The 20,919-nt window shown below is 41.1% G+C and overlaps 1 protein-coding gene across 1 annotated transcript in view; it reads right to left on the bottom strand.

Moving 5' to 3' along the window:
- LOC137617139 (abnormal spindle-like microcephaly-associated protein homolog) overlaps positions 1-20,919 on the bottom strand; it is a 136,681-nt gene that overhangs the window by 51,874 nt on the left and 63,888 nt on the right. The window contains exon 17 of the mRNA XM_068346994.1: positions 13,850-14,050. Coding sequence (XP_068203095.1) covers positions 13,850-14,050 — 201 coding nt within the window. The remainder of the gene's footprint in view (positions 1-13,849; positions 14,051-20,919) is intronic.

Below are 20,919 nucleotides of genomic sequence, written 5' to 3'. Positions count from 1 at the left end.
AGACTGTCTGGGTCGTACAGACAACTCCTTATCGGGTTGCTGAGGTTGCCGCACTGCGTCACAACAAGTCACTTCTGCTGGTTGTTGAATGTCTTCCCAGTGACACACTGACTCCGTAAACAAAAAATCCTCTAACAAGGACTAAGCTTGGACTGCATGTCTTGCAACAAAGCTCAAGGTCTATGGGAGCAGGTGTGGTAACAGACGGGGTTAGCGACTGAAGTGGAACCATTACCCTCCCTGGAAGCATGTTATGCTTAAATAAAAGTCCATAGGAGGCTAAGCAGCTAAAGCCTCCTCTCTAAATGACAGAGTCCTCAAGGGAATATCAGAAGGAGGGAGAATAGCACTTTCTCATCTACAGGAACCATATCCGAGAAAAGCTAAGTTCTCTCAGTGAGGGTTTCACTGGTGCAAAAGCAGCAGACTAGAAGGCAACGTTATGAAACTGCTTGACAGTCTAGTGAGTTGGCAACAACCAAAGATGTGTGACTGAGGAGCATGCGGTAAGGTATGCAGAGCATGCTGTATGCAGAGCATGCTGTAAGGTAAGCAGAGCATGTTGCATGGCGTGCGGCTTATGCTGCATGGGAAGAGGCTCATGCTGCATGGGATGAGGCTCATGCTGCATGGGATGAGGCTCAAGCTGCATGGGATGAGGCTCATGCTGCAAGGGATGAGGCTCATGCTGCAAGGGATGAGGCTCATGCCGCATGCGTTGAGGAGGATGCCGCATAGTATGAGGCTCCTGCCTCATGGGTTGAGGCGGTTGCCGCATAGCATGAGGCTCCTGCCTCATGGTTTGAGGAGGATGCCGCATAGCATGAGGCTCCTGCCTCATGGGTTGAGGAGGAAGCCGCATAGCATGAGGCTCCTGCCTCATGGGTTGAGGAGGATGCCGCATAGCATGAGGCTCCTGCCTCATGGGTAGAGGAGGTTGTCGCATAGCATGAGGCTCCTGCCTCATGGGTTGAGGAGGATGCCGCATAGCATGAGGCTCCTCATAGCATGAGGTCCCTGCCTCATGGGTTGAGGAGGATGCCGCATAGCATGAGGCTCCTCATAGCATGAGGCTCCTGCCTCATGGGTTGAGGAGGATGCCGCATAGCATGAGGCTCCTGCCTCATGGTTTGAGGAGGATGCCGCATAGCATGAGGCTCCTCATAGCATGAGGCTCCTGCCTCATGGTTGGAGGAGGTTGCCGCATAGCATGAGGTTCCTGCCTCAAGAGTTGCGTCTGCCTCAAGGGTTGAGGAGGTAGCTGCGCAGAGAGAGGCTCTTGCCTCAAGAGTTGAGGCGGTTGCCGCATAGCATGAGGCTGCTGCCTCAAGGATGGTGGAGGTTGCCTCATAGCATGAGGTTCCTGCCTCAAGGGTTGCGCCTGCCTCAAGGATTGAGGAGGTGGCTGCGCAGAGAGAGGCTCTTGCCTCAAGAGTTGAGGCTCTTGCCTCAAGAGTTGAGGTTCTTGCCTCAAGAGTTGAGGCGGTTGCCGCAAGAGTTGAGGCTGCTGCCTCAAGGATGGTGGAGGTTGCCGCAACGCATGAGGTTGCTGCCTCAAGGATGGAGAAGGTTGCCGCAACGCATGAGGCTCCTGCCTCAAGGGTAGAGGAGGTTGCTGCAAAGCATGAGGCTCCTGCCTCAAGGGTTGAGGAGGTTGCCGCATAGCAAGAGGCTCCTGCCTCAAGGAAAGTGGAGGTTGCTGCATAGCGCTGGTACCTGGCAACTCCCAATGCGGCAGCTCACGCATGGAGGCAGGAGGAGCCTCAACATCATACGTCTGGCAGGGTGGACTGCGCAGAGGTGGAGGAGCGCTCGCAGGAGGAGGTGTGCTAACCTTCTCTGCCTGAAACTCCTGCATCAAAACCGCAAGCTGAGACTGCATTGTCTGCAGCATAGACCACTAGGGTCTATGAAAGACAACAACAAACGGAGCTACTGTCCGTTGAGACTGAGGGTCTAAAACAGCTGGTGCGGCAACAGACGGAGTTACTGCCTGTTGCGGTAGCACCTTGCCTCTCTGGGAGGTGTGCAGTTGTCGTACTGCAGCAAGTCCGAACTGACCCAGTGCTAATGGCTCCACCTAGGAGTTGGACTTGCGCGGAAGGGACCGACTTGCACTTAAAAGCTGCAAGATTTGGTCCATGGTTTCTGCGAGAAACCTCTTCCGCAGACGAGGAATAAATGGGCTCTCTCGTCTTTGTGTGGGTGGGGTGATCACGTCGGCTACGTGAGTTGGTTACACCCGAAACCACGGAGGGAAAAGTCTGTTCGCCGATCAAGGCCTGATGAACCCATAAGTCCTTCGACGTTACTTCTCCCCTGGGCTTGGGAGCTTGTAAGAGGTCCCAGACTAGGCGAACAACTGGCACGAACAGACGAACCCTCGAACGCAACACTGTAACACTTTGCGCTTATCACTTTATCACTTTTGATTTTCTGTTTGCACTTATTTCACTGAACTCGAAACTTTAAGTGGTTTGTACCTGAAACACGCAATTCTATCCTTCATTAAAAGTTAGTAATTGCGAAAACAGTATTACAATGTAACAGAAAAACATAATGAAAGATAAATAATTCAGTGGCTGGAAAAGAGACTAAACACTAGATCAAATAAACTACGTTTAAAATCTCTCACCGCATAAAGCCTGGGAACAAGAATAAAACTCTAGAAACGTTTACCTTCTTCCCCTAAAGAGACTAGGGAGAAGAGCAAAAACGATAACAACGTTACCCGCTTGAACGAAACGTTTATCCTCCTCTCTCTCCCTCCGTCTCTATCTCTCTCTCTCTCTCTCTCTCTTGACTTAGAACCTGAGAGATGAGCCCAATTATATATATCGTTAAAACATATTATTGTTAAAGGAAAAAAAAAAAAACTGAAAGATTTCCCAAAAAGTTCCTTTATTAGAATTAAAACCATTTAAGCTAAGAAAGAATGAACAAAACGCTAGAATCGGTTTACTCTTACTGCAACGTGAAACCGTGAATATTCTCTCTCTATCGTAACGATAGAGCGCAAGTTGAACGTTCTGAACGTCAACAACTGCAGAGACAAAACAAAACGTTAGTTCAACTTGAAAACAGTACGAGACTATCAAAGAAATTCTTTCAAAAACATTAAAATAGCATATGTTAACAGGTAAAAACGAAATGACGGGCTCAATGTTAATTAACTTCGGTTCCAAGAAAAGACCGCCTACTATTAGGAAAGGTCGAATATAAACAAACATAAAAATTAATTTTAATAAGTTTATAATAAAAGGAAGTTAATCGAAGAGGCCTATAAAAGGCGGAGAGATATAAAATAAATCTATAACTTTTGTTAAGCAAAATTAAGAGAGTCTATACTCTCTTTGACACCAACACTTCCGTCTAAGGGAAGGGTCGGCCATTTAAAAGTGAAAGAGAGTTCATACTCTCTTCGTCACCAAAATTAAATCAAAAATTAAATCAAATTAATTCCAAAAACTTGCTAAGCTAATGATAAAGCTTCCTGAATAGCGAAGGCTAAACTCTAGAGCAAATACATCACCAAATCGTGAGCAATAACTCCAGAATCAACAGCGTATCCATGTAGGTCTAGCCGGAGGCACGACAGAGGAAAAATTGAGGTGGTGTTGACAAGAAGTACTGGAGTACCTGAACACAGATGGCGCTGTTGTGTTCACCCCCACCTGTATAGCGATCGCTGGCGTATCCCGACCGTAGATTTCTGTCGGCAACAGAGTTGACAGCTACATGATTATCGGGTAAGATTAATATTGAAAAATTATTATTATTACTTGCTAAGCCACAAACCTTGTTGGAAAAGCAGGATACTATAAGCCCAGGGGCTCCAACAGGGAAAATAGCTCAGTGAGGAAAGGAAAAAATGAAAATAAAATATTTTAAGAAGAGTAACAACAATAAATATCTCCTATATAAACTACAAAAACCTTAACAAAACAAGAGGAAGAGAAATGAGATAGGAGTGTGTGCCCGAGTGTACCCTTAAGCAAGAGAACTCTAACCTAAGACAGTGGAAGACCATGGTACAGAGAAGCTGAATGGGCTTAACGATAAGTTGAAAAATAATAATATTAAATTCTACGAAGACACTTATGGATTGGGCAACACTGATATATAGAACAGTAAAGATGTTGGACGCAATGCCTGAAGAATGGTAGACTGTTTTGTTGGGGGAAAACTGGAGGAGGAGGAAAAATCCAAAGCTTAGAAATGCTCAAACCATCCTAGAATGATTACACACACACACAGTAATGTAGTATATACAAAACTTCATATCTATACAATTCATATACTGTTAACAAAAAAATTCTATATTCCAACAAAACAGACCATGCACACTCTGGTAATATATTTTTAATAACAGCCACAACATAAAAAATGCAACACATGCTTCCTTCAGTGCTTCACTGCTATTAATCTGAATGTCACAGTACAATTCATGCCCACTTACCAAGAATCACATGTAATCAGGGCATGAAACTTTAGATCTGAGCTGTCCAAAAGCTAGAAAAAAAGGCTGAGAACACAAAGGCTGAGGTTGTTTACTGAAAGAAGACTGAGAACTAAAATGACTGAGAAAGATTGCTGGGAAAAGGATGATAACTCAGAGTGAAATAATTTACTGAAAAAGGATGGAGAACTGAAAAGATTGAGATGGTTTGCTGGAAAAAAAAACTCAGAACACAAAGACTGAGAAAGTTTGTTCGAGAAAAGGCCGAGGACTCAGAAATTAAGAGGGTTTGCTGGAAAAAAGACTAACTCAGACTGAGATGATTTACTAAAAAAAAAGGACTGAGAACTCAAAGATTAAGATGGTTTGCTTGAAAAAAAGACTGAGAACTCAAAGACTGACAGAGTTAAAGCTTGAGAGTAGACTAGATGATGAAAACTTGATGAGAAGTAAATATGGAAGTGACAGAATAACAACCACCAGTCGGAAGGCCAAGGAAACTGCTGTGACAGAAGATGACACCTGAAGAAGACCTATTCCTAATAGGAGTTTGGGAGGAAGACTCATTTCCCCTCTCAAGTAAAAGAGAGTGCAAGTTTCATTACTCTACAATTAAAATTGTGGCCAGGAAGCAGTTCAACAACAAGGACACAATAAAACATAAATAAAGGGTAAAACATAACCTCCTTCCAACTTCATTGGCAGAAGTAATGATTACGACGATCAATGCACTTCCCTTGATTTCTATTACCGATTAAATGTATCTTTTTACTTTATCAGTTAATGAAAATGTTGACTTTCAAATGTCTGGAGGATCAAGACACTAATTAAAGTGCATAGTTGTAATGCATTCTTAAGCTGAATCATTCAGAGGCAGAATTGCTTTAACCCTCGTGATCCCGTGAGAAAATCGGTCAGGCTCGGGACTTTTGTTCAAGGAGCAATGATGTCACGAGTCAACCTACTCCTGTTGACGCTTTGTAGCGTAAAAAATAAAGGAATAAAGACAGATAGAAACTGAAGACTGCATTAGAAAGTAAAATAAATTTTTGGAATTAGTAGGGACCAGCAGGGTTCACTTGCCAGTTGGATAGGCACTGCGCATCACAAGGAACTGGCTATCCTTTGATGAATTTACCCAATGAATCCTCTATGGATTTAGTCAATCTAGGGAAAGAGAAGAATGGCCCGCAATCCCGAGTGTAGCGGGGTGCTAAGAATCTCCCAATTTATAAATAATCAAGAGAACTTGGAAGTTGGTAATTGGAATATTAGAACCATGAATCAGGTTGAGAATTTAGAGCAAATGGAAAATGAATTTATGAAATATAGTTTGGATATCTTATAAAAGCTCAAGATAAAGACGACTAGGGAAATCTAGCTGAGGCCCTTTGCGTCAATACTTATGAGGAGATGATGATGATATTATAGCACTATTTGTAGTCACCATCATACCTCATCGCACAATTGTTCTACCCTTTGAAGTACGGAATCGTTTACTATTCTTAGATCCATATCCGACCAAGAGGGCCCTACTTATGGTTACAAGAACGGACGATGCCAAAGTACGTCACCTTAGGGGGGGATTTACCCCTTTCCCTGCCGTTGGTGACTTGTCAAAATTTGAAAAAGGGAAACATCTTCTAAAATCATCCAAAACATATCAAATTGGCATTTATTAGAAAGATCTTGATGAGAGAGAGCTTTCCAATAAAAAGCAGCAAGCTAGACTTTGTGTGGTCTTGAAAGATTTTGCTGTATCAAAGGTGTTGTTGAATTCACCACTGGTAGTGAGATGGTTCCGATAATCAAAGGTATGCACTGCTGATTTGAGTTTGTTTTTATTTTAAACCGTGGTAGAGAACTATGAAAACCGGTGATCTGTAAACTTTCTGCAAATCATAATACAAAAGGTACTCAACTCACAAACTTAATTGGTTCCAGGAAGTTGTTTGCAAGTCGAGTCTTTCTTAAATTTTGGCCTAGAGTAGACCTAACCTGAATCCCATGCCAAAAATTTCCAGCTACAAAAGTCAACAAACAGTGTAGTTTCATATAAAATAGATATCAGGTGATTACAAATAATGTTGTGCTTACAATATTAAATGATATAACATTGTTTTATTACTGTATTTCTTTATCTTATCTTTGTTATTTTCAGTTGGATTTGTGTATCTCCAAATGTTTGTAAGATGGGGACATTCTGGAACTGAATCTGGGACTTGGGGGTTGAAAACTGAGAACATAATACACCACACTATTCATTTTAACGACAGTACCGTAAACTAACACGAAGCAAGGGCAACATAACAATCCCAAGTTTATTATCATTCTAAAGCAGTTTAGTGATAGTATGAGTCCCCCTTCCCATATGGTTGGCCCAGAAGGACCTGCTCTCATATGAAACTAAGTGATTTGCATAAACTAAATCTGCATGACAGTCTATAAACACAGTCATGCATGTTATCAAAACATTAGCCCCATAAGACAACACAAAACCATCTCAGATGGGGGAGGGGTTAACTCCTGATAAATCTATCATCATCATTATCTCCTCCCTTGCATATTGACACAAAGGGCCTCAAGAGGATTCTTGGGCTAAATTCATCAAAGGATAGCCAGTTCTCTGTGATGAGCAGTGCCTATCTAACAAAGGCAAGTGACCCCTGCCGGTCCATACTAATTCCATTAAGATCATCCACCAAACATCAGGAATAAAAGCTGAAAAGACATCTTGTCTATCGCCTTAAACCCAATCCGTCACCTTGCTGCCAGGGACTTCATCAAGATTTATGAGGGCATTTCCTCCTAACCAAAAGTTCTCGTTACTCCTAGCTGCTCATCTGCTTACATAACCTTTGGCAATCATGGATTGCTATGATATATCACCTAGCATGGTATGTATACCACCACAGAGAGAGAGAGAGAGAGAGAGAGAGAGAGAGAGAGAGAGAGAGAGAGAGAGAGAGAGAGAGAGAGAGAGAGAGAGAGAGAGAGAGAGAGAGTTACAAGGATTTTGGATGTCCCAGACTTTATGGTCAATATGGAGAGAGAGAGAGAGAGAGAGAGAGAGAGAGAGAGAGAGAGAGAGAGAGAGAGAGAGAGAGAGAGAGTCATCTCTACAAAGACCTGAACTTCTAACCAGCTCACTCAAATTTAGAAATGATATTCCAGTCAAAAGCCTGACCTCTCATTAATTTCCATGTCTTATTTATTATCTTTTAATGATCCTTTCTAAAAATATGAAAGAAAACGTAACTCAATCTTCAGGAAATCCAGTCATTGGAATTAGCTTGCAATACAAAATTAAGACTGCCAAGATTTACAATTCAACATACCACTTGCCTTTACCTGGCTATTATCTTTCAAAAAGTCAGATACACTAAAATTAAATTATAATATAAAAATCTTTTGTTACCAATACCACACCTGTTTGGTTATGTCATCTAATTTCTTGCATGAATGCTTTTTCTAGTCTATTGCAATTTTATGCTCTACTAGTAGGCGAGAATGATCATGAATGGGAGGTAAATCAGTTGTTGTTTGCGGATGATACTGTACTGGTAGCAGACACAGAAGAGAAGCTTGACCGACTAGTGACAGAATTTGGAAGGGTGTGTGAGAGAAGGAAGTTGAGAGTTAATGTGGGTAAGAGTAAGGTTATGAGATGTACGAGAAGGGAAGGTGGTGCAAGGTTGAATGTCATGTTGAATGGAGAGTTACTTGAGGAGGTGGATCAGTTTAAGTACTTGGGGTCTGTTGTTGCAGCAAATGGTGGAGTGGAAGTAGATGTATGTCAGAGAGTGAATGAAGGTTGCAAAGTGTTGGGGGCAGTTAAGGGAGTAGTAAAAAATAGAGGGTTGGGCATGAATGTAAAGAGAGTTCTATATGAGAAAGTGATTGTACCAACTGTGATGTATGGATCGGAGTTGTGGGGAATGAAAGTGATGGAGACAGAAATTGAATGTGTTTGAGATGAAGTGTCTGAGGAGTATGGCTGGTGTATCTCGAGTAGATAGGGTTAGGAACGAAGTGGTGAGGGTGAGAACGGGTGTAAGAAATGAGTTAGCGGCTAGAGTGGATATGAATGTGTTGAGGTGGTTTGGCCATGTTGAGAGAATGGAAAATGGCTGTCAGCTAAAGAAGGTGATGAATGCAAGAGTTGATGGGAGAAGTACAAGAGGAAGGCCAAGGTTTGGGTGGATGGATGGTGTGAAGAAAGCTCTGGGTGATAGGAGGATAGATGTGAGAGAGGCAAAAGAGCGTGCGAGAAATAGGAATGAATGGCAAGCGATTGTGACGCAGTTCCGGTAGGCCCTGCTGCTTCCTCCGGTGCCTTAGATGACCGCGGAGGTAGCAGCAGTAGGGGACTCAGCAGTATGAAGCTTCATCTGTGGTGGAAATGTGGGAGGTTGGGCTGTGGCACCCTAGCAGTACCAGCTGAACTCGGCTGAGTCCCTGGTTAGGCTGGAGGAACGTAGAGAGTAGAGGTCCCCTTTTTTGTTTTGTTTCTTGTTGTTGTCGGCTAACCCCCAAAGTTGGGGGAAGTGCCTTTGGTATATGGATGGATGGACTAGTGGACACGACCCTTTGGAGATGATGGCCAAATATTTAGATAGATATGCACACACACAGATTCAACCCTTCCCACCCCTCCCCCTTTCCTAACTACAACATGGGAGTTGTGGTTTATTAGGTTACCTTTCGGGGTACTCCCTCACACCAGGGTATGACTATTCTCTCTCCCCCTACAAAAGGTTAGGAGAGAATGAGTAGTTATATATATATATATATATATATATATATATATATATATATATATATATATATATATATATATATATATATATATATATATAGCTAATTCTCTCCCAACCTTTTGTAGGGGGAGAGAGAATAGTCATACCTGGTGTGAGGGGTACCCCGAGAGGTACACTCGGGAACCACAACTGACGTGTTATAGTCAGGAAAGGGGGAGGGGTGGGAAGGGTTGAATCTGTGTGTGCATATCTATTCTAAATATTTGGAAGTCATTTCTGAAGGGTCGTGTCCACTAGTAGAGCATAAAATAGACCAGAAAAAGCAGTCTTGCAAGAAATTAGATGACATAACCAAGCTGCTTCTTTAAATTCTAGTTAATTTTGTTTGAACTTCTAAATCCTTCTAAATTCTATTTCACTTTCCTGTTCCTGCTTTGTTCTCTTTGGTGTTTTAGTCAAAGGCAGTTAACTTTTGCACTTGTAACTTTCGACCTGGTGTGTCTCGCCTCAGCTCCTGCCTCGTAAACACCAATGGAGAACCTTCTTATTTTTTTCTGTTTCTGTGAGTCACTATGTATACTTTGATACGTTCGAAGTGGTTAGGCAGGGTTACCATACAGTATTTATTAATAAGTAAATGGACTTTCTCGCACTGTTTTTTAAGTTTACTTTTGTGCTTAATTATATGTATTAAATTTTACGGCTTTATATTTCACGTGATAATTTCCTTGGCATAAAATTTGGCGAAGTAAATTTGAACCTTGGGGGATTAACATTTTGGAATGCTAGCCAGTAACTGCTCTCAAGGAAATTTAGTAACCTATGGGTTAGTAATTGGCTAGACGACCAACACAGATTAGACAAATGTAATGATTGCTGTAACTATTGTCTCTTGGACAGAGTAATCATTCCACAGGGGAATATGGTGGGCGATGTGGTAACGTCACTGACTGGTGAACGTCAGACTGCGGTTCCAGTTCCACTCAAAACTGTTAGTTTCTATTGTTGCTGTAACCTCATCATCCTCGTGAGCTACAGATGAAGGGATTTGAGAGAGCTAATAGAATCATCTGCTGAGTCATCAGCACCCATTGCCTGGCCCTCTTTGGTTCTAGCTTGGGTGGATAGGGGGCTTGGGCACTGATAATAAGTATATATGGTCAGTCTCTAGAGCATTGTCCTGCTTGATAGGGCAATGTCACTGTCCCTTGCCTCTTCCATTCATGAGCGGCCTTTAAACCTTTAAGTGGTATGTGTTTTAGGCCTCCCTATATAATCAAATGAATAACCCCAGGGACCTCAGTTGCCTGATGATTCATTTTATAAGATAAGAGTAATCGAAACAAGGTTTGATCAGCACTTAGATGAGGGGCTTATTGAGCTACCCACCTATACAGTTCTTCAACTCACAAACATTCAGAGATACAAACAATTCCAACTGAAATCACAAATCTCGGGTATTGTATTCAAAGTTCATAATGGAATACTGTAATAAAATTTTTTTTATATAATTCAATACAGTAAGCAAGGCAACATTCATGACATGAAAGGGGACAATTTGATGACTAAAGCAGCTGAAAATCATAGGGATGCGAGTTAGGTGAAGCCTATCCTTGGCCAAAGATTAATGAAATTTGACTTACAAACTCAGAACCTATCGAGTTTCTAGGTTGAGGACTTTCTGTAGTAAATCTTCTACGCGTACAAAGTATACATAGACCTGAGGAAACTGACGAGTAACAATGAACAACATGAAGCCGAAATAGCAAAATGGTCGAGAGTGTAGTTAACCTATTGGTGGAAATATACTTCTATACTACAAACTAGAGGGGCACACGGTAGAGAGCATGCTTTCGCCATGCCAAGCAGTCTTTTTTTGCTCTTAACTCCACTGCGTCCTTATGGTTCAATGTACTTTCTTCAAAATCTAATGGATTTGTCCTTATGTCATACCCCACATGTCCACGAAGTTTCATTGAAATCAGTTCAGTGGTTTTTGCGTATGTTATTAACAAACAGAAATTAAACTAACAAAATATTTGACACTTAACATTGCGATTAATTTTCAAAGTACTGCTGCGTATTTCTACTTTGATGTACTTTATTCAAAATATTCAATTCCTCCTTGGGTCTTACCCGACTACCAAGTCTATTCAAAATCGGTACATTAGTTTATGTATAAAGCTGCTCACAAACAAACGGATCAATAAACTAACAAACAGACGGGTGAATACATACCCTTCTTGTCGAAGGCTATCATAATCATCTACTCTACTGTTTCTACAAGGACACATTCATAAACAAGTTCTTCCAGCCGGTGTCATCCTTCAAAACAGTTTAGACGAGGAAAAGGAATGAAAAGAGACACAATATGAGTCATATAGTTTATTTAAAAATATAGAAAAAAAAACACTGTTTTGAAAGATACACTGGCAATAGGAGGTGGGTACACCAAGTTCTCTACAGGAATTCTCTTCATATCTTTTCATCAACATTTGGAGAAATAAACTAAACAAGCAGTTTTGTACAATTCAGAAAACTTGGGCTGGTAAAATTATCTTCATATCTCTTACAAAAGGAATAAAAAAATTTATAATAAAAAACTGTAAAGAACTTTACAAATAATTTGACATTACAAAAAATGGCAAATTCTATAATAAACTAATCTGACCTTACAATGTACTTTTCAAGAGTTCAATCACCCCTTGCGTAACAAAGATAGATTTGAAGGAGGGGCTCAAAATCTAGAGCTTCCCTTATAAAAACGATACGTCTACTTGCATGCTTCAAAACTTATCTAATCTTCTACTCTTATCTCACCTAACTTATATTAAAATATCATTACGCACTTGCATAAAATACAAAAACTTAAATCATTATTAGGCAAAATGATTAAAAAAAAAAACATTTCTCATGCCAGCCCACAAACATTGCATAGAACATGTAACGGCGCAAAATAAAACGGTCGCCAATTCCCGCAGGACAGAATACGTATCGGAGTAAACAAGATTACTCTTGAGCAACCTAATTCAATGCTACTGACAAAATAATTCACTATTAAGTTCAATAATAAAAAGAGATTTAGCTCTTAAGATTTAGACAATCAAAATGATGAAGGTCTAATGAAGTAGAATTGTTTTATATATATATATATATATATACCACTGCTATAACCTACAGACAGTTTTTAAACCAATGGTGTCCTCTTATTCAAATATACAATTCTCAGATCTGTAATACCATTAAAAATCTTGCATCTATATAAGTGAAATTGCAATATTTCTCATAATCATACCACTATCAACATTAACAATATTCGTAAACTATTATGCATTTAAGTACAGTATATATCTATTTGTCATTTTGTTTACATTTCATTTCCAGAGCTATTTTAGTTAATCTCTCATAATTCTCTTGTCATAATGTTTCCTGTACTGTATAAAAAATCAATTAAACAAATGATTTACAAATTTCTATCAAACACAGGAAGGGACGTATCGAAGTTTCTTTAAAGTAATCTACGGGAAAACTTTGTGGGCCAACATAGAGTATAAAATTATTACAGTATAAAGTTGAAGTTCCACAATATATAATCTACTTTTCCTTTAACTATTGCATAAAAAAGTTTATAATTTAACATAATATAGAAAAAGTAAAACTTTGAACACATCACATCAGTTTCATTATATTGTACTGTAATAGAGCAAAAACAGAATAAACTCCAAAATATAAGAAATTAATAAAATCTTTGGTCGGAAGATAGAATAAGGAAGATCGAAGCCCACACACACACAGACTTTGTTTGAGGGGCAATCTTGTGCAGCATCTTATTAAAAGTTATCATTTAGATGTGTAAGAATACTTTAACCTATAACTATAAAAATATATATCAGTAGGTTTATCACACTACCAGGTTATTCATATTTGATTTTCAAATATACAGGTCCCCGATTTACAATCTTAATTGGGTCCAAGAAGGGAACATCCCCCGCCCCCCATACACACATATCTACCTCAATAGCGAGTAGCCTCACGTAATGCATACATTAATGAAAAAGTCACCAACATTTGAGCAACAATTTTCAAAATCTCCCTGAAGTCAAAATATAGTGGCTAAGATTTAAGTTAGGAAAAAATTCCCAAGGTTATAGAGCATAAAAATACAAGATCCGAGAATGACGCTGAATATTAGAACTTGAAATACCTCAAATCATGAGACATTGATCAATGCACAAACTAAAGTGATTTTTCCACAATCTGAAAGCATCATACAGCAAAGTAAGCTGTGTCAATAAACAAGTCATGTTGATTACACCAATGATTATCTACCAATAGAAATTTAGTAACTGGCTTTTAACAGAATAAAATTACCCTTAATTGGAACTACAAACACAACTAAAAAGACTACTGAAGTGCTCGACTATAATGAGTAAGACACTGTGATTTCAATTCATTCAATAATCTTCAAGTCCTTTTGAACATTTCAGAGAGAGAGAGAGAGAGAGAGAGAGAGAGAGAGAGAGAGAGAGAGAGAGAGAGAGAGAGAGAGAGAGAGAGAGAGAGACTATCATTTACTCCTCAAGCGTATAACCTTTACTCGGCGTGGATTAAATTTTCAGCCGTACTTTACCTTCAGTTCCTCCAGCCTCTTGGCAGCCAGATACTTCCGCCAGGCCATCTGGATAATTCTCGCTGCCTTGACCTCCTCGCTGAGGTCCAGGAGACGAGCGCACAGGTAAGAGAGGAAGGTTGAGGTGACCTTCTCGTCAGGTATGGTGTTAACCATGTCGCTCACTTTTATCAGCATGGGAATCCTGTCCAGCGTTGATACCTATGAATGTAAAACGTTATAATTATCATTATTATTATTATTATTATTATTATTATTATTATTATTATTATTATTATCATTATTATTATTATTATTACAAGCAAGGCTATAACCCTAGTTGGAAAAGCAAGATGCTATAAGCCCAAGGGCTCCAACAGGGAAAAATAGCCCAGTGAGGAAAGAAAACAAGGAAATAAAATATGAAAAGAATAAACAATCAAACTAAAATATTTCAAGATCATTAACAACATTAATTTAGATCTTTCACACATTCGTAAACTATATAAACTTAAAAAACTAGAGGAACAGAAATAAGATTGAACAGCATTCCCGAGCGTACCCCCAAACGAGAGAACTCTAACTGAAGACGGTGGAAGGCCATGGTACATATGTTATGGTACTACCCAAGACTAAAGAACAATGGTTCAGAGTTCCAACTATGGTTGATAAAAGTAATTTCACAATTTTGTATATTTTCCCCTCATTTCAAAACAACTAAATTATCAATTACAATTGAACCAGTTTAAAATCTTGTTTGAAAAATTTGACTCTCACCATGATTCAGTTTCAAATAAGGATTGTAAACAAGATGAATGATAAAGGTTTAAGTCTTGACATACATGAAAAGGAAAGACTGAATTGTACTATCCAACTATATTTTCTTATTAAATAGTGAATGTTAGGTTAAAATAAAAAATATTTGACGCCTCGCTTAGTCCTCTGAGTACTGTAATTATATTTGCCTTAAAATATTGCTACACCTTATGGATTCTAAAATTACTTTGAAAAAAGCACCAATGAACTACACTGTAATGACATTTTGAATACTATCACGCGCAATGTACATAAGAAAAAAATATGTGGAAGAAAATTACTAATTTGGAGATAATTTGTATTTTCCTCACTATAAAAACCATTGTCCATTAAACAGGAAAGATAACAGCCAAGATGGAATACTTGGCAGTTAAAATTTTAAAGTGTAACGAGGTGTAAACAGTTGGTTGGTAGTTACGGACTGGTAGTGGAAAAGCCCCGCCCACTAATTGCTCACTGAACAGTCACTTTGATTGCAAATAGGATGTACAAGTAATTCACCATTTGTATAGTTAAGAAAAATACGAATTATCTCCAAATTCTTCATTTGTTCTGGTACATAGGAGACTGGCTGGAAAACTATTCTCAGGATTCCTAAACTTAGACCTTGTAAGTAGTAAAGTTCAGGTTGCTTCCCCCCGTGCAACAGTGGTGTGATTATCCCAGCGGGTCCACAACCCAAGCAACAAGACACCGAGCCGAAAGTTGCTGTGTCGTAACACTGAGGTTTGTTCTGGTTCTAGCCGACAGGCATATGTATCCTAATAGATTTATTTGGTTCACACCATGTGCATGTTTTTAGTGATGGCCTTGCCCATTTACTACACACACACCCTCATAATGAGTATGGGGAATGATGTATTTACAGCTGCAAGCTTGAGTGGGACTTACCTGCAATCAAATCAATCCCAGCTGACAGGGTTTACGAACTGTGCTCCAATAGAGGGAAGGATTGAAAGGAAAATAAAAAGCCTGTCATTCTTCACTTTCATCCCAGACTAACACCTATCTCCAATCCTCAATCTGATGTTAAATGGTCCTGTGAAAGGAGCTGAAGTAGCTATACTGTATCACCACCTGTGCAGATACTACAGGCCCAGGGAAAAAGTGTAGATATGTATGGTATGGATGGTGTGAAAGCTGAGATGTTGAAGGAAGGGGGTGTGACTGTACTTGAATGGTTGGTGAGATTGTTTAATATATGTTTTGTGTTGTCTAAGGTACCATTAGATTGGGTTTGTGCATGTACTGTACCACTATATAAGGGTAAGGGAGATGTGCATGAGTGTTGTAATTCAAGAGGTATTAGTTTGTTGAGTGTAGTTGGAAAAGTGTATGGTAGAGTATTGATTAATAGGATTAAGGATAAAACAGAGAATGCAATCTTGGAAGTACAGGGTGGTTTTAGAAGAGGTAGGGGTTGTATGAATCAGATTTTTACAGTTAGGCAGATATGCGAGAAATATTTAGCAAAAGGTAAGGAGGTGTATGTTGCGTTTATGGATCTGGAGAAAGCATATGATAAAGTTGATAGGGAAGCAATGTGGAATGTGATGAGGTTATATGGAGTTGGTGGAAGGTTGTTGCAAGCAGTGAAAAGTTTCTACAAAGGTAGTAAAGCATGTGTTAGAATAGGAAATGAAGTGAGTGATTGGTTTCCGGTGAGAGTGGGGCTGAGACAGGGATGTGTGATGTCGCCGTGGTTGTTTAACTTGTATGTTGATGGAGTGGTGAGAGAGGTGAATGCTCGAGTGCTTGGACGAGGATTAAAACTGGTAGACGAGAATGACCATGAATGGGAGGTAAATCAGTTGTTGTTTGCAGATGATACTGTACTGGTTGCAGACACAGAAGAGAAGCTTGACCGACTAGTGACAGAATTTGGAAGGGTGTGTGAGAAGGAAGTTGAGTTAATGTGGGTAAGAGTAAGGTTATGAGATGTACGAGAAGGGAAGGTGGTGAAAGGTTGAATGTCATGTTGAATGGAGAGTTACTTGAGGAGGTGGATCAGTTTAAGTACTTGGGGTCTATTGTTGCAGCAAATGGTGGAGTGGAAGCAGATGTACGTCAGAGAGTGAATGAAGGTTGCAAAGTGTTGGGGGCAGTTAAGGGAGTAGTAAAAAATGATATTTTAATTATAAAATAAATTTTTGAATATACTTACCCGGTGAATATATAATAGCTGAGCCTCTGGCGGCTCGACAGAAAAAACACACAAAAACTCGCGAGCGATCGCTATGAAGGTTGCGGGTGTGCCCACTAGCGCCAACTATCGGCCAGATACCGCATATACATGTAAACAGACCCAATTTTTCTCATCCCGCTGGGTCTCTATCGGGGAGGAAGCGGGGGCCTTTAATTTATATATTCACCGGGTAAGTATATTCAAAAATTTATTTTATAATTAAAATATCATTTTTAAATATTTAACTTAGCCGGTGAATATATAATAGCTGATTCACACCCATGGTGGTGGGTAGAAACCAGAGTTAATTAAGTTTACAGCGTATATGCTTAGAGTTTTTGACAGTTATATCATAACAAAACCCAAATATATAAAGGTACCTGGTAAGGAAGTCGACTTAGACGATTACTCTGCCTTATTAGTCTGTCTTCCTCACGAAGCCCAGCGATCCTCTTAGGATGCTGAAAGACTCCCAGGAGCTGAAGTATTAAGGGCTGCAACCCATACAACAGGACCTCATCAAACCCCTAATCTGGGCGCTCTCAAGAAATGACTTTGACCACCCGCCAAATCAATCAGGATGCGAAAGGCTTCTTAGCCTTCCGTACAACCCAAAAAACAATATTAAAAACATTTCAAGAGACAGATTAAAAAGGATATTGGAATTAGGGTAATGTAGTGGTAGAACCCTCACCCACTACTGCACTCGCTGCAACGAATGGACCCAGTGTGTAGCAGTCCTCGTAAAGAGTCTGGACATCTTTTAAGTAAAATGACGCGAACACTGACTTGCTTCTCCAAAAAGTTGCGTCCATAATACTTTGCAGAGATTTATTTTGCTTGAAGGCCACGGAGGTTGCTATAGCTCTAACTTCGTGCGTCTTAACCTTAAGCAAACATAGGTCTTTCTCATTCAAGTGAGAATGAGCTTCTCGTATTAAAAATCTGATAAAATATGACAAAGCATTCTTTGACATAGGCAATGATGGTTTCTTAACTGAGCACCATAATGCCTCAGATTTACCTCGTAATGACTTAGTACGAGCTAAATAGAACTTAAGAGCTCTAACAGGACATAATACTCTTTCCAGTTCGTTGCCTACGATCTCTGATAAGCAAGGAATATCAAAAGATTTAGGCCAAGGACGAGAAGGCAGTTCATTTTTTGGCCAGGAAACCAAGTTGAAGTGAACAAGTGGCTTTTTCTGTAGAAAAGCCGATGTTCTTACTGAAGGCATGAAGTTCACTGACCCTTTTAGCCGAAGCCAAGCACACTAGGAAAAGTGTCTTGAGGGTGAGATCCTTCAGGGAGGCTGAATGTAATGGCTCAAACCTGTCTGACATGAGGAACCTTAGGACCACATCTAAGTTCCATCCAGGAGTTGCCAAACGACGTTCCTTAGAGGTCTCGAAAGACTTAAGGAGATCTTGGAGATCTTTATTGTTGGAAAGATCTAAGCCTCTATGTCGAAAGACCGAAGCCAACATGCTCCTGTAGCCCTTAATCGTGGGAGCTGAAAGGGAGCGAACCTTTCTCAGATGTAAAAGAAAATCTGCGATTTGGGCTACAGAGGTACTGGACGAGGACACAGATGCTGACTTGCACCAGTCTCGAAAGACTTCCCACTTCGACTGGTATACTCTAATGGTAGAAGCTCTCCTCGCTCTTGCAATCGCACTGGCTGCCTCCTTCGAAAAGCCTCGAGCTCTTGAGAGTCTTTCGATAGTCTGAAGGAAGTCAGACGAAGAGCGGGGAGGCTTTGATGGACATTCTTTACGTGGGGCTGACGTAACAGATCTACCCTTAGAGGAAGACTTCTTGGAAAGTCTACCAGCCATTGAAGTACCTCGGTGAACCACTCTCTCGCGGGCCAGAGGGTAGCAACCAACGTCAACCTTGTCCCTCCGTGAGAGGCGAACTTCTGCAGTACCTTGTTGACTATCTTGAATGGTGGGAATGCATATAAGTCCAGAAGAGACCAATCCAGTAGAAACGCTTCTATGTGGATTGCTTCTGTATCTAGGACTGGAGAGCAATAGATTGGTAACCTTTTGGTCAACGAGGAGGCAAAGAGGTCTATGGTGGGTTGACCCCAAGTAGCCCAAAGACTCTTGCCCACGTCCTTGTGGAGGGTCCATTCCGTGGGTATCACCTGACCCCTCCGACTGAGACAGTCTGCCAAGACGTTCAAGTCCCCCTGGATGAATCTCGTCAACAGGGAGATGCCTCGATTTCTTGACCATAAGAGAAGGTCCCTTGTGATCTCGAGCAGCGTGAAGGAGTGTGTGCCTCCTTGCTTGGAGATGTACGCTAAAGCTGTGGTGTTGTCTGAGTTGACCTCTACCACTTAGTTTCGAAGAAGCTTTCGAATATCATCAAGGCCAAGTGGACTGCTAATAGCTCCTTGCCGTTGATGTGCATGCTCTTCTGACTTGAGGTCCACAGACCCGAGCATTCCCGACCGTCCAGGGTTGCACCCCAACCCAAATCCGACACGTCTGAGAACAACACGTGGTTTGGGTTCTTGACTGCTAGGGATAGTCCCTCTCTCAGACTGATATTGCTGTCCCACCATTTCAGGCATGCCTTTACTGGTTCGGAGACTGGGAATGATACCGTCTCTAACGTCTTGTCCTAGTTCCAGTGAGAGGCTAGATGGAACCGGAGAGGCAGAAGGTTTAGTCTCCCTAGTGAGACAAACTGCTCCAGGGATGAGAGAGTCCCTACGAGACTGTTCCAACTCCTGACTGAACAAACGTTCTCTTTTCAGCATTAGTTGGACTTCGAGCAGGGCTTGTTCTATTCGGGTGGCAGACGCAAAAGCCCGAAAAAACTGGACTGCGAATCTCCATCCCCAAATATAGAATAATCTGGGATGGGATCAGTTGGGACTTTTAGGTTGACCAAAAGTCCCAACTCCCTGGCCAGACTCAACGTCCAATGTAGATCCTGCAGACAGCGAAGACTGGACGATGCTCTGAGAAGCCAGTCGTCCAAGTACAAGGAGGCTCGGATCCCCGATAGATGGAGGGATTTTGCCACATTCCTCATGAGCCTTGTAAACACGAGAGGAGCAGGACTGAGGCCAAAGCACAGGGCTCAAAACTGGTACCCCACATTCCTGTAAACAAACCTCAGAAATGGTTGGGAATCCGGGTGTATAGGAATGTGGAAGTATGCTTCCTAAAGGTCGAGAGAGACCATCCAGTCGCCTTCCATTAATGCTGTCAAGACAGCCTGGTAGACTTCATCGTGAAGTTTGTCTTGACAATGAACACATTGAGCGCACTTGCCTCTTACGTACTCCTGCAGTGAACATGGCTGCCAGATCATTGGAGCCATCCCTGAGGGACTTGTTCCTGCAGAGAACGTGGCTGTCAGATCACTGGAGCCATCCCTGAAAGCCTTGTTTATGCATGACATAATTGTACAGCAAAACTTCAAACGCTCGAAAAAACTCCTAACAGAAGATGGTCTAGCTCTGAAGTCGACCATAAAATCTTGGAGCGTCTCATGGCCAGGCGCCAGGGAGAGTCTATGAGGTTTGAGAAGTCTATCTGGGCAGAGGCAGGAACTCCCAAGCCGAGAACTTCTCCCGTGTCATATCAGACTCTCGCTCTATAAGCCAGCTTAAAAGTAGGGAAAGCAAAGGCTGTCTCCCCCAAACTCCTCCTGGTGATTAACCAGTCGCCTAGCAAACGTAAAGCTCTCTTAGAAGAGCGAGAGAGCACTAGCTTATAAAACAACGGCTTCGAAGTAGCTAGGCCTAGTGTAAACTCTGACGTTTAGGCGAACGAGGAGCAGCAGTTACAAAAAGATCCGGACAAAGATCCTTAAAAATCAGCATGATTTATTTAAAGTCCATAGAGGGCTAAGCAGCTTTAGGCTCCTCTCCGTCTGACAGAGTCCTCAAGGGAATATCAGTAGGAGGGGGAACAGCAACTTCCTCATCTGAAGGAACCTTGTCCGACAATAGCCGAGTCTCAAGCAAGGGAGAGACCTGCCGTGGTGGCAATGCTCGACAAGCAGAGTCCACACGCAAAGGAGCAACAGTAGCAGTCAAGGACGCTATGTCATGTAACTGCTTAA

The sequence above is a fragment of the Palaemon carinicauda genome, chromosome 23 (genome assembly GCF_036898095.1).
Source record: "Palaemon carinicauda isolate YSFRI2023 chromosome 23, ASM3689809v2, whole genome shotgun sequence".
In the NCBI taxonomy this organism is placed as follows: Eukaryota; Metazoa; Arthropoda; class Malacostraca; order Decapoda; family Palaemonidae; genus Palaemon; species Palaemon carinicauda.
The sequence above is the reverse complement of the archived record's forward strand: the minus strand, read 5'-3'. Positions and strand labels throughout refer to the sequence as shown.